Source organism: Cetorhinus maximus, chromosome 12 (assembly GCF_964194155.1).
Source record: "Cetorhinus maximus chromosome 12, sCetMax3.hap1.1, whole genome shotgun sequence".
NCBI classification, from domain to species: Eukaryota; Metazoa; Chordata; class Chondrichthyes; order Lamniformes; family Cetorhinidae; genus Cetorhinus; species Cetorhinus maximus.
Window position 1 is genome coordinate 62163945 of NC_135890.1, and position 13662 is coordinate 62177606.

At 43.5% G+C, this 13662-nt stretch overlaps 1 protein-coding gene across 1 annotated transcript in view; it reads left to right on the top strand.

Annotated features, from left to right (window-relative positions):
• Window positions 1-13662, top strand: part of LOC144687508 (dynein axonemal heavy chain 3-like) — a 706779-nt gene that overhangs the window by 529222 nt on the left and 163895 nt on the right. Inside the window, exon 50 of the mRNA XM_078553740.1 lies at window positions 3169-3346. Within this exon, the coding sequence (XP_078409866.1) occupies window positions 3169-3346 (178 nt within the window). The remainder of the gene's footprint in view (window positions 1-3168; window positions 3347-13662) is intronic.

Here is a 13662-nt window from a genome sequence, read left to right on the forward strand (position 1 = left end):
AGAAAATGATGTCGGGGTAAATAATGGAAACGTGGCTTAAAATTAATGAGGACTGGGTGCTTAATATTCAAGGATATGAAATATTCTGAAAAGATACAGATGGGAAAAAGGGAGGTGGGGTGGGAAGATATTGTGATGTTGGAAGAGAGGATTTCTTTGAAGGGGCAAGGACAGAAGCAAAAAGGGTATGATTACACTACTGGGAAGATTCTATAGGCCTCCTAATAGTGAGAGGAGAGAGTAAATCTACAGGGAAATCACAGAGATTTCCATAGGGCCATAGAGTAGTGATATTGGGGTGGCTTTGATTACTGAAATATTGATTGAGATATTGTTAGAGTAAAGGATAGGGAGAGGGAGAAATTTCTGAAATGTGTTCAGGAGAACTTCCTTGATCATTATGTTCTTGGTGCAATTCAGAAAGAAGCATTATTGTATCTGGTGCTGGGGATGAGATGGGCCAAGTGGACCAAGTGTCTATGGGGAGCGCTTGGGTAAGAGTGATCATTGTATCCTAAAGATTAGATTAGAAAGGAGAAGAGCTAGAAACAATCTAAAGTGGAACATCTAAATTGGAAGAGGGGCAACTTCAATGGGATGAGAGGGGATCCAGTACGGATAAAACAGGACCAAAGATTGACAGGAAAAACTATATTGGAACAATGGGTTATGTTTAAAGAGGGTGTTTCAGGTGCAGGCTAGCTACATTCCAACAAGGGCAAAAGGTAGGGGTACCAAAGCCAGGGCTCCTTGGATGGGAGATAAAGAATATGATTTAAAAAAAGAGGCTCGAAAAAGACTCGAAACGTTAACTGTATTCCTCTCCGCAGAAGCTGTCAGACCTGCTGAGTTTTTCCAAGTGTTTTTGTTATAGACTTAATGGTACAGTTTTAAAGAGTGTGTAGGAACAGAAGGACCTGGGGATTCATGTGCATCGATCTTTGAAAGTGGCAGGACATATTGAGGGAGTGGTTAGAAAAGCATATGGGATCCTGGGCTTTGTAAATAGAGACATTGAGTACAAAAGCGGGGAAGTTATGCTGAACCTATATAAATCTCTGGTTAGGTCACAACTAGTATATTATGTCCAGTTCTGGTCACCACATTTTAGGAAGGATGTGAGGGTCCTTGAGAGGCTGTAGAGATTTACCAGAATGATTCCAGGGATGAGGGATTTTAGCTACAAGGTTAGGTTGGAGAAACTAAAGTATTGTGTATGTTGAGTATTGTGGACAGTTTTGGTCCCCTTATCTGAGGAAGGATATACTTGCCATAGAAGGAGTGCAATGGAGGTTCACCAGACTAACCCCTGGGATGGCAGGATTGTCTTATGAGGAGAGATTGAGGAAACTAGGCCTGTATTCTCTCTTTGAAGGATGAGGGGTGACCGCATTGTGACAGGGTGGATGTAGGTAAGATGTTTCCCCTGGTGGTGAGTCTAAAACAAGGGGACACAGTGTCAGGACAAGGAGTAGACCGTTTAGGACTGAGATGAGGAGGAATTTCGTCACTCAGAGGGTGGTGAATCTTTGTAATTCTCCACCCCAGAGGGCTGTGGAAGCTCAATCATTGGGCATGTTCAAGACAGATGTCGATAGATTTCTGGAGACTAATGACATCAAGGGATATAGGGATAGCGTGGGAAAGTGTTGTTGAGCTAGATGATCAGCCATGATCTAATTGAATGGTGGAGCAGGCTCGATGGGCTGAATGGCCTACTCCTGTCCCTGTGTTCCTAGATTATAAACTGGGGCTGTTCTCCTTAGTGCAAAGGAGATTGCAGGGGGATAGGATTGTTACAAAAGTATAATAATTTTCATATTATTTTTTCTGTTTTTTTGTAAAGTAGGCTTATGGGTGTAAGTGTAGATGGTTCTGTCTGTGTGCTTTAATTACATTTGGAGTCAGAGAGACTGCAAGCTTGAAATTATCAAAAGAAGCAAGATGTAGAAATGTACTTGAAATGCTAATGAGTAAACATGGATGCTGTCTTAGCATGTAAGGTGTGAAGGAAATTTGCATTTTTAGATTATTGAAGGGATCGCTTGGATTTCAAAGGGATGTTGGTCTGTTTACAACTAGCCAGATAAGCAAGGCTAAGGTGTGTGTTTATTTTTCCCAAAGGTTACTGACAATATTGGCAACGTGAAAGTTTTTATATTATGGGAAAGTTGCAGTTCGAAAGACATATGGAACAATGAAATTTACATAGTAAAGAGAGAGGAGCATATATAAAGGAGAATGAAAGGCTATGTAAGATCTAACAAGAGTGTGTGAAGCAGCCTTGAAGAAGCCTCCAATCATTTGTGCATAAGCCTGCTGTGTCCAGTAGATAAAGTTGGAGAAAGCCATTTGGAAGTCCACTGTTAAGTGGGTACTGTGTTAACTTGCTGGGTTTTTTTAAAACTAAAATGTATTTTGGACTGTTGCCTTAAAGGGGACGTAATTTAGAGTCAGATTAATTAGGAATTTTAGGATTTGTTGTTGTAGTAAGTAATTATAATCTTATGTACTTGAAATCTTTTGTTAATAAATATTTTAATTTAATTTTTAAAACCTCTAAAGTTCTTAGTGGACTCATTCCTTCTGAATGCAGTGCACATATCTTCTCGTAATAAATACAAATTGCAAAACTGTTGTGATAGTGTGGCCAAGTTTCCCTTGTGGATTTAGTCCACCTGGCACACATCATCTGCAACGTCATAACAATGATAGACAAAGAAAAACTGTTTCCATTAGCTGATGATACAAGCACTAGGGGGGGCACAGATTTAAGGTTTAAGGCACGAAATTCAGGAATGATGTGAGGAAGAACTTTTCTATGCACTGAATGGTAATGACTTGGAACTCTCTGTCTATGAGGGCGGTAGAAACCGAGACGATGTAAGATTTCAAAAATAAATTGGATGGGCACATGAGGGAAATAAACTTGCTGGGCTATGAGGACAGAGTTGGGGAATGGGACTGTCTGGATTAATCGACAGAGAATCAGCATGGACTTGATGGGTCAAATGGCCTCCTTTGGTAGCGTAATGATTCTGATTCAATGACACACCATACACACTCAGCACTCTCCATTGCTTTAGTCGAATGTAATTAAATCTGTCCCTGGTTAAATTGGTTTAATTTTCTGAACCTCTGGCTAACTGCCTATTTCTTATTCTGCAGATGATTCCAGCCATCCAGCAATTCATCACTGAGATAATGGATGCTGCTTATATTGAACCTCCAACCTTTGATCTTCAACACAGCTACAAGGCTTCCAGTCATTTTACTCCCCTGGTCTTTGTTCTTTCTGCTGGAGCTGATCCCATGGTCTTACTTATGAGATTTGCCGAGGAACAAGGTATTGTTAATTCACAGGTACTTTGTCATTCTTCGAAAGTAGATATAGACATGACTCAACAATGACTTTGTATCAAGCCTTTAATGTCGTAAAATGTCCCAAGGCCCTGCAAAGGAGAGTGTTCAAACCAAATTGGAAATCCCCACTACATCAGAGGATATTAGGGCTGATGACTAAAAACTTGGTCAAAGAGTTTTAAGGAGCATCTTAAAGAATGAGGGAGTGGTAGATAGGTTTAGGGAGTGAATTCAAGAGCATAGGGCCTAAGCAACTGAAGGCATTGTGATTTGATTAAAATAGGGAATGCACAAGAGGCCAAAATTGGAGAACACAGGAATCTTGGGAGGATTTAGTGCAAGAGGAGATTGCAGAGATAGGGAGGGATGAGACCATGGAGGGAATCAAACATAAGTGGGAATCTGATATATCACAAAAATTAAGCAATTTTAATTGGTACCTGGTCTACCACCTGTGAATAACCCAATTTAAAATCACTGAAAATAGACAAACAACTAAATTGAAATATTTACTAGTTTCATTGGTGTATTAGAGTCAGTTTCTTCATAAATTAAATTTTTTTTATATTTAAGGATGACCTGATGGCTGACATCTAAAAGTTAACTTAATTTGAAGAGCCTTCTTAAAGGTCCACCATTGGTGGAAACTCAGCTAGCTGACTAACTTGATCTGGAAGCAGTTTTGAATGCGGGACCAGCTTCCAACACGACATTTCATAAATTAGAGCAAAAAAATCAAGGAAAATGGATTTACACTGAATCTAACTTGTGTTTGAAATTCCTCAGTATTTTGTCCTGGTTTGGACAACTTCAGGCATCTTACTGCAAACACTAAGCCCTCGTAACTTGGCAGAATTTGCTCACCAGTTGAAATGAGAATTTTCAGTCACTTTGTATAAAGCCCCAAATACTGGAGTAAAGACTTGTTTCTGGAGTTAGACCATTTTGTTGCTTTAACTTGTGATCTAAAGCATTACGGGAAACCCATTTGATACTGAGCTTTGCAGAAAATACATCCGATAAATCTGTTCCACAGAACTATACAAGAAACTTAGACCCCTCAAAGCTTAGTTTTAAAATTCACCATTCTATGGGGAACATTTTATCCACATTTATCATCTTCAATTAACGTGCAATATCATGAAATGATCCTGTCTCCCACCATCATTGTGATAGTACCAAGTTTCCCAACAGCCAACCAGTTTAGTATCAATGAGTACTCAGAAATAAGCAAATTGGTATGATGGATTCATAGCCAATATGAACTGGACCATAGCTCTTTTAATACATTTGGTTGAGACTTTTAGAATTTTAGAGCAAGGGTCCTTCAATCCCAGTGGGACACGAGTGTCAGTTTTTTAAGTTCATTTTCTGGCTGTGGGCTTCACTGGCTGGGCCAGCCTCTATTACCCATCCCTAATTGCCCTTGAGAAGGTGGTGGTGAGCTTCTTGAACCGCTGCAGTCCTTGAGGTGTAGGTACATCCACAGTGCTGTTAGGGAAGGAGTTCCAGGATTTTGACCCAGTGACAGTGAAGGAACAGCAATATATTTCCAAATCAGGATGGTGTGTGACTTAGAGGGGAACTTGCTGCCCTTATCTGCCTGTAGATGTTGTGGGTTTAGGAGGTGCTCGTGTAAAGCCTTTTTATTGGGAAGTGTAATCATGTTATTGTAAAATTTGTAGTTTTTTTAATCTTTTATTTTATTTAAAACTTTACCTTATAAATATGAGATTTCCAATGCTGAGAAAAATGACAGACAAGTTCAAAAGCCAGTTTGAGTGATTATAATTGATTCATTAACAAAGCATGACAGACAACATTTGGAAATGAATTTGGAGCCAGAAAAATAGCTTTGTGGGTATGTTACAGGATGAATAATTAGGATGCCTGGATTAAGAATTCTGAGTTATGGGTTCAAATCCCACCATGGCAGCTGGAGAAATTTAAATCTAATTAATTAAATAAATCTGGAATAAAAGTTAACTTCAGTGATGGTGACCATCAAGACTGGACTGTTATAAAAAACCATCTCGTTCACGAATGTCCTTTAGGGAAGGAAATCTGCTGTCCTTACCTGGTCTGGCCTACATGTGACTCCAGATCCACAGAAACATTAAATTTTGACTGCCCACTGAAATGGCCGAGCAAGTCACTCAGTTATATCAATCCCACTTTGAAAAGCAAGAATTAAAGAAACTCAGATCACCCAGTAGGCACTCGATATGACAAAGGCACACCCAGCCCTGTCAACCCTACAAGATCCTGCTCATTAACATCGGGTGGGGGGAGGGGGGGGGAGTAGCGGCCGGCAGCTTTTTGGGACGGTTTTCCCACAGCAACAATCTGATAAAGTCATACTCACCGAAACATACCTTGTCCTAGACTCCTTCATAACCATCCCTGTCCCAACAGCAGGACAGACCCATTAGAGGTGGAGGCAAATTTGTATACAGTCAGGCCTGGCAGTCATCACATTGAATTCGGGCTCCATGAAGGCTCAAGGCATCATGTCAAACATGGGCAAGGAAACCTCCTGCTGATTACCACCTTCTGCCCTCCCTCAGCTGATGAATCAGTGCTCCTCCATGTTGAACACCACTTGGAGGAAGCACCAAGGGTGGCAAGGGTGCAGAATGTACTCTGGGTGGGGGACTTCAATGTCCATCACCAAGAGTGGCTTGGTAGCACTACTACTGACTGAGCTGGCCGAGTCCTAAAGGACATAACTGCGAGACTGGGTCTGTGACAGGTGGTGAAGGAACCAACAAGGGGGAAAAACATACTTGGCCTCTTCCTCACCAACCTGCCTGCCGCAGATGCATCTGTCCATGACAGTATCGGTAGGAGTGACCACCGCACAGTCATTGTGGAGACGAAGTCCCAGCTTCACATTGAGGATACTCTCCATCGTGTTGTGTGGCACTAGCACCATGCTAAATGGGATAGATTTTGAACAGATCCAGCAACTCAAGACTGGGCATCTATCTGGCGCTGTGGGCCATCAGCAGCAGCAGAATTGTACTTGAACACAACCTGTAACCTCATGGCCAGGCATATTCCCCACCCCATTACCATCAAGCCAGGGGATCAACCCTGGTTCAATGAAGAGTGCAGGAGGGCATGCCAGGAGCAGCACCAGGCATACCTAAAAATGAGGTGTCAGCCTGGTGAAGATACAACACAGAACTGCTTGTGTGTCAAACAGCATGTGACAGACATAGTTAAGTAATCCTACAATGAACAGATCAGATCAAAGCTCTGTATACCAGCACATCCAGTCATGAATGGTGATGGACAATTGATCAACAAACTGGAGGAGGAGACTCCATAGGAAAATGGGAGGAGTAGTCCATTTAGCCCCGAAAGAACCTATTCTGCTATTCCATGAGGTCATGGTTGATCTGCAAACTAACTCCATTTTTAAAATTAATTTACAGGATGTGGGCTTTGCTAGCTGGGCCAGCATTTATTGCTCATCTCTAGTTGCTCTTGAGAAGGTAGTGGTAAGCTGCCTTCTTGAACTGCTGCAGTCCATGTGGTGTAGGTACAACCACAGTGCTGTTAGGGAGGGAATTCCAGGGTTTTGACCCAGCGACAGTGAAGGAACAGCGATATATTTCCATGGGGAAGGCAGTGGTGTAGTGGTATTGTCACTGGACTAGCATTCCAAAGACCCAGGGCAATGCTCTGGTGACCACGGTTTGAATTCCACCACGGCAATCAATAAAAATCTAGAATTAAAATTCTGATGATGACCATGAAACCATTGCTGATTGTCATAAAAACCCATCTGGTTCACCAATGTCCTTTAGAGAAGGAAATCTGCAGTCCTTAGCTGGTCTGGCCTACATGTAACTCCAAACCCACAGCAATGTGGTTGACTTTTAAATGCCCCCTGAACAAGGGCAATTAGGGATTGGCAGTAAATTCTGGCCTATCCACATCTCATGAATGAATAAAAAAGAAGTCAGGATGGTGAGTGGTTTGGTGTTCCCACCTATCTGCTGCCCTTGTCCTTCTAGAAGCTAGCGGTCATAAGTTTGGAAGGTGCTGCCTAAGGAACCTTGGTGAATTCCTGCAGTGCATCTTGTAGATGATACACACTCCTGCCACTGTGCATCGGTGGTGGAGGGAGTGAATGTTTGTGGATGTGGTGCCAATCAAGTGGGCTGCTTTGTCCTGGATGGTGTCAAGCTTCTTGGGTGTTGTTTGAGCTGCACTCATCTAGGCAAGTGGAGAGTATTCCATCACACTCCTGACTTGTTTCTTGTAGATGGTGGACAGGCTTTGGGGAGTCAGGAGGTGAGTTACTCGCCGCAGGACTCCTAGCCTCTGACCTGTTCTTGTAGCCACATTATTTATATGGCTAGTCCAGTTCAGTTTCTGGTCAATGGTAACTGCCAGGATGTTGCTAGCGGGGGATTCAGTGATGGTAATCCCATTGAATGTAAGGGGAGATGGTGAGATTCTCTCTTGTTGAAGATGGTCATTGCCTGGCACTTGTGTGGCATGAATGTTACATGCCATTTGTCAGCCCAAGCCTGGATATTGTCCATGGATGGTGCATTTGTACATGGATCAGAATCTGAAATGTCGCGAATGGTGCTGAACATTATGCAATCATCAGTGAACATCTCCACTTCTGACCTTATGATGGAAGGAAGGTCAGTGATGAAGCAGCTGAAGATGGTTGGGCAAAGGACACTACCCTGAGGAACTCCTGCAGTGTTGTCCTGGAGCTGAGATGACTGACTTCCAACAACCACAACCATCGTCCGTTGTGCTGGGTATGACTCCAACCAGTGGAGAGTTTTCCCCATGATTCCCATTGACTCCAGTTTTGTTAGGGCTCCTTGATGCCACACTCGGCCAAATGCTGCCTTGATGTCAAGGGCAGTGACTCTCACTTAACCTCAGGAGTTCAGCTCTTCTGCCCATGTTTGAACCAATGCTGTAATGAGGTCAGGAGCTGAGTGGCCCTCGTGGAAACCAAACTGAGAGTCAGTGAGCAGGTTATTGCTAAGCAAGTGCTGCTTGATAGCATTATTGATTACCCCTTCCATAACTTTACCGATGATGGAGAGTAGACTGATGGTGCGGTAATGGGTCGGGTCGGGTTGGGTCTGTCCTTTTTTTTGTGTACAGGACATACCTGGGCAATTTCCACATAGCCAGGTAGATGCCAGTGTTGTAGCTGTACTGGAACAGCTTGGCTAAGGGCGCGGCAAGTTCTGGAGCACAAGTCTTCAGTACTATTGCCGGAATATTGTCAGGGCCCATAGTCTTTGCAATACCCAGTGCCTTGAGACGCTTCTTGATATCACATGGAGTGAATCGTATTGGCTGAAGACGGGCATCTGTGATGTTGGGGACCTCCAGAGGAGGCCGAGATGGATCATCCACTCAGCACTTCTGGCTGAGGATTGTTGCAAATGCTTCAGCCTTATCTTTTGCACTGATGTGCTGGGCTCCTCCATCATTGAGGATGGGGATATTTGTGGAGCCTCCTCCTCCAGTGAGTTGTTTAATTGTCCACCAACATTCACGACTGGATGTGGCAGGACTGCAGAGCTTAGATCTGATCCGTTGGCTGCGGGATTGCTTAGCCTTGTCTATCACTTGCTGCTTATGCTGTTTGGCACGCAAGCAGTCCTGTGTTGTAGCTTCACCAGGTTGGCACCTCATTTTTAGGTATGCCTGGTGCTGCTTCTGGCATGCCCTCCTGCACTTTTCATTGAACCAGGGTTGATCCCCTCGCTTGATGGTAATGGTAGAGTGGGGGATATTCCGGGCCATGAGGTTACAGATTGTGTTCGAGTACAATTCTGCTGCTGCTGACCCACAGTGCCTCATGGATGCCCAGTCTTGAGTTGCTAGATCTGTTCAAAATCTATCCCATTTAGCATGGTGGTAGTGCCACACAACACGATGGAGGGTATCCTCAATGAGAAGAAGGGACTTTGTCTCCCCAAGGACTGTGGGGTGGTCACTCCTACTGATACCGTCAGGGACAGTATGTTTTTCGCTTTTGTTAGTTCCCTCACCGCCTGCCGCAGACCCAGTCTAGCAGCTATGTCCTTTAGGACTCAGCCAGCTTGGTCAGTAGTGGTGCTACCGAGCCACTCTTTGTGATGGACAGTGAATTCCGCCACTCAGAGTACATTCTGCACCCTTTCCACCCTCAGTGCTTCCTCCAAGTGGTGTTCAACTTGGAGGAGCACTGATTCATCAGCTGAGGGAGGGAGGTACATTGTAGTCAGCAGGAGGTTTCCTTGCCCACGTTTGACCTGATGACATGAGACTTCATGGAGTCAATGTTGAGGACTCACAGGGCAACTCCCTCCCGACTGTATACCAGTGTACCGCCACCCCGCTGTCTTGTCCCACCGGCAGGACAGACCCAGGGATGATGATACTGGTGTCTGGGACATTATTTGTAAGGTATGATTCCGTGAGTATGACTATGTCAGGCTGTTACTTGACTAGTCTGTGAGACAGCTCTCCCAATTTTGGCACAAGCCCCCAGATGTTAGTAAGGAGGACTTTGCAGGGTCGACAGGCCTGGTTTTGCCGTTGTTGGTGCCTAGGTCGATCCCATTTCATTCCTTTTTATTGACTTTTTAGAGTTTTGATATAACTGAGTGGCTTGCTGGGCCATTTCAGAGGTTACTTAAGAACATTAGAGCTAGGAGCAGGAGTAGGCAATTCAGCCCCTCGAGCCTGCCCCGCCATTCGATATGATCATGGCTGATCTCATTTCGGCCTCAACTCCAATTTCCCGCTCTCTCCCCATAACCTTTCAACCCGTTACTAATTAAAAATCTGTCTATCTCCTCCTTAACTTTATTCAGCGTCCCAGCATCCACTACACTCTGAGGTAGTGAATTCCACAGATTCACAATCCTTTGAGAAAAGAAATTCCTCCTCATCTCTGATTTAAATCTACCACCCCTTAGCCTAAAACTATGGCCTCTTGTTCTAGAATGCCCCACACGGTGGAACATCCACTCCATGTCTACTTTGTCTATCCTCTTTAGCATCTTATATACCTCAATTAGATCTCCTCTCATCCTTCTAAACTCTAGCAAGTATAGGCCTAAACTGCTCAATCTCTCCTCATAAGACAAGCCCCGCATCTCTGGAATCAATCTAGTGAACCTCCCCTGAACTGCCTCCAGTGCAACTACATCCTTCCTCAAGTAAGGGGACCAAAACTGTGCACGGTACTCAGGTGTGGTCTCACCAATGCCTTGTACAGTTGCAACAACACTTCCTATTTTTATACTCTGATCCTTTAGCAAGAAATGCCAAAATTCCATTTGCCTTCCTTATTACCTGCTGCACCTGCATATTAGCTTTCAGCGATTCATGCACAAGGACACCCAGATCCCTCTGCACTGAAGCATTCTGAAGTTTCTCTCCATTTAAATAAAAAGTCGTCTTTTTATTCTTCCGACCAAAATGGAAAACCTCGCACTTATCCACGTTAAACTCCATCTGCCAAATTTTGGCCCATTCACCTAATCTGTCCATATCCATTTGTAAATTTCTTATTTCTTCATTGCTTACTTCCCCACCTATTTTGGTGTCCTCTGCAAATTTAGCTATAGTACCTTTGACCCCTGAAGCCAAGTCATTAATATAGATTATAAATAGTTGGGGCCCAAGAACTGAACCCTGTGACACCCCACTAGTTACAGTTTGCCATCCAGAAAAAGACCCATTTATCCCGACTCTGCTTTCTGTTGGTTAGCCAATCCTCTATCCAAGCTAATATATTACCCCTAACTCCGTGTGATCTTATCTTGTGTATTAATCTTTTGTGCGGCACCTTATCAAAGGCCTTTTAGAAGTCCAGATATACTACATCTACAGGATCTCCATTATCCATTTTGCTTGTCACATCTTCAAAGAACTCTAGCAAATTAGTCAAACATGATTTATTCTTCATAAAACTATGCTGACTCTGATGGATTGCATTTTGACTTTCTAAATGCCCCATTACTACTTTCTTAATAATGGATTTCAACAATTTCTCAATAACTGACATTAAACTAACTGGTCTATAGTTTCCTACTTTCTGCCTCCCCGCCTTTTTGAATAATATTAGCATTTTTCCAATCCATTGGAACCTTTTGAGAATCCAGGGAATTTTGGAATATTATAGCCAAATCATCCACTATCTCCGCTGCCACTTCCTTTAAGACCCTGGGATGTAGGCCATCAGGTACTGGGGACTTGTCACCCTTTATCCCAGTAGTTTGCTCAGTACTTTTTCTCCTGTGATGGTGATTGTTCTAAGTTCCTTCTCGATACCCTCTGCACTACCTGTTACTATTGGGGTTGTACTAGTGTCCTCCGCCGTGAAAACTGAGGCAAAATATTGATTAATCGTCTCTGCCATTTCTGCGTTCCTCACTATTAACTCCCCAGTCTCATCCTCCAAGGGACCAACATTCACTTTTGCTATTCTCTTTCCTTTTATACACTTGTAGAAGCTTTTGCTATCAGTTTTTACATTTTGCGTTAGTTTTCTTTCATAATTTACCTTTGCTCTTTTTATTATTTTTTTAGTAACCCTTTGTTGATCTTTAAAAGTTTCCCAATCTTCCAGTCTGTTACTGACCTTTACAATTTGGCATGCCTCAGTTTTTGCCGTTATGTTATCTTTAACTTCCTTGCTTAGCCATGGATTGTTTTCCCCCCTATTACCATCTTTCTTCCTCTTTGGAATATAGGCCAGAATTTTCCTGTCAGTGATTTGGGGGCGGGGCCCGCTCGCCAACGGGAAAATTACGCTTTACTTGGGAGGAATTGAATATCTTCTTAAATATCTGCCATTGTTTTAGGAAGGTGGGCGGACAGCGAAATCAGCTGTCTGCCCGCTGACCTGTCAATGGCCAATTAAGGCCATTGACAGGCTAATTAAGATCATTAAAGACCTGCCTGTCCAACCTTAAGGCTGGCGGGCAGGCCAGGAACCCCAGCGGGCTCCTGATAATACAGGCGGGATGAGGTTTCATGTCCGTTTTTAAAAAGTGTAATAAAGTTTATGTCGTTTTGATTAACATGTCCCATCTCATGCAACATTGTCACATGAGGAGGACATGCTAATAATATTTTTATTTTTCTATTTTTTAACTTTTGTGTACGGTCACTAATCTCCCTGAGACAGCACTTAGTCTCAGGGAGCAGTGCGCTCTTTCGATCGCATGCGTGAAAAAGCGCACTTTGACAGCTGGGGATTCCCTCTCCCCTCCGCACAAGAAGCGCATAGGTCAGCTGTCTGCCCGCTGCCAAGCCAGTGGGGCCTGCACGCCCACCAAGGGCAAAATTCTGCCCTACTTTACTTGGGAGGAATTGAATATCTCCTTAAGTATCTGCCATTGTTCATCAACTGTCCTATCTTGTCGTCTTCCTGCTCAGTCCACTAGGGCCAAATCTGCCCTCATGCCTATGTACTTACCTTTGTTTAACTCCAGAATACTAGCGTGGGACTCAAGTTTCTCGCTCTCAAACTGAACTTGAAATTCTAGCATGCTATGATCACTCTTCCCTAGAGGATCCTTTACTATGAGATCATTAATTAATCCCATCTCATTACACAAAACCAAATCCAGAATAGCCTGCTCCCTGGTTGGTTCCACAACATATTGCTCCAAGAAACAACCTCTAATACAATCTATGAACCTTGCAGTCAACCACATTGCTGTGGGCCTGGAGTCACATGTAGGCCAGACCAGGTAAGGACTTTCCCTAAAGGGCATTAGTGAACCAGATGGGTTTTCATGACAATCCTCATCACCATTAGACTTTTAATTTCACATTTGTATTTAACTGAATTCAAATTCTGCTATGATGGAATTGGAACCCAGGTCCCCAGAGCATGTTTTTTTTCCCTTAGTTCTGTTGAAGAGTCATACGGACTCGAAACATTAGCTGTATTCTTCTCTGCAGATGCTGTCAGACCTGCTGAGTTTTTTCAGGTATTTTTATTTTTGTTTTTGTTCCCCAGAGCATTACCCTGGGCCTTGGATTACTAGTCCAGTGACAATACCACTTCCCCCTGCCTTTGCCCCATATCTATGGAGGAGCCCAGCACATTAGTGCAAAAGACAAGGCATCTGCAGCCATCTTCAGCCAGAAGTGCCGAGTGGATGATCCATCTCAGCCACCTCCGGGGGTCCCCAGCATCACAGATGCCAGCCTTCTGCCAATTTAATTCACTCCATGTGAAATCAGGAAATGTCTGAAGGCATTGGATGCTGCAAAGGCCTTGACAATATTCTAGCAACA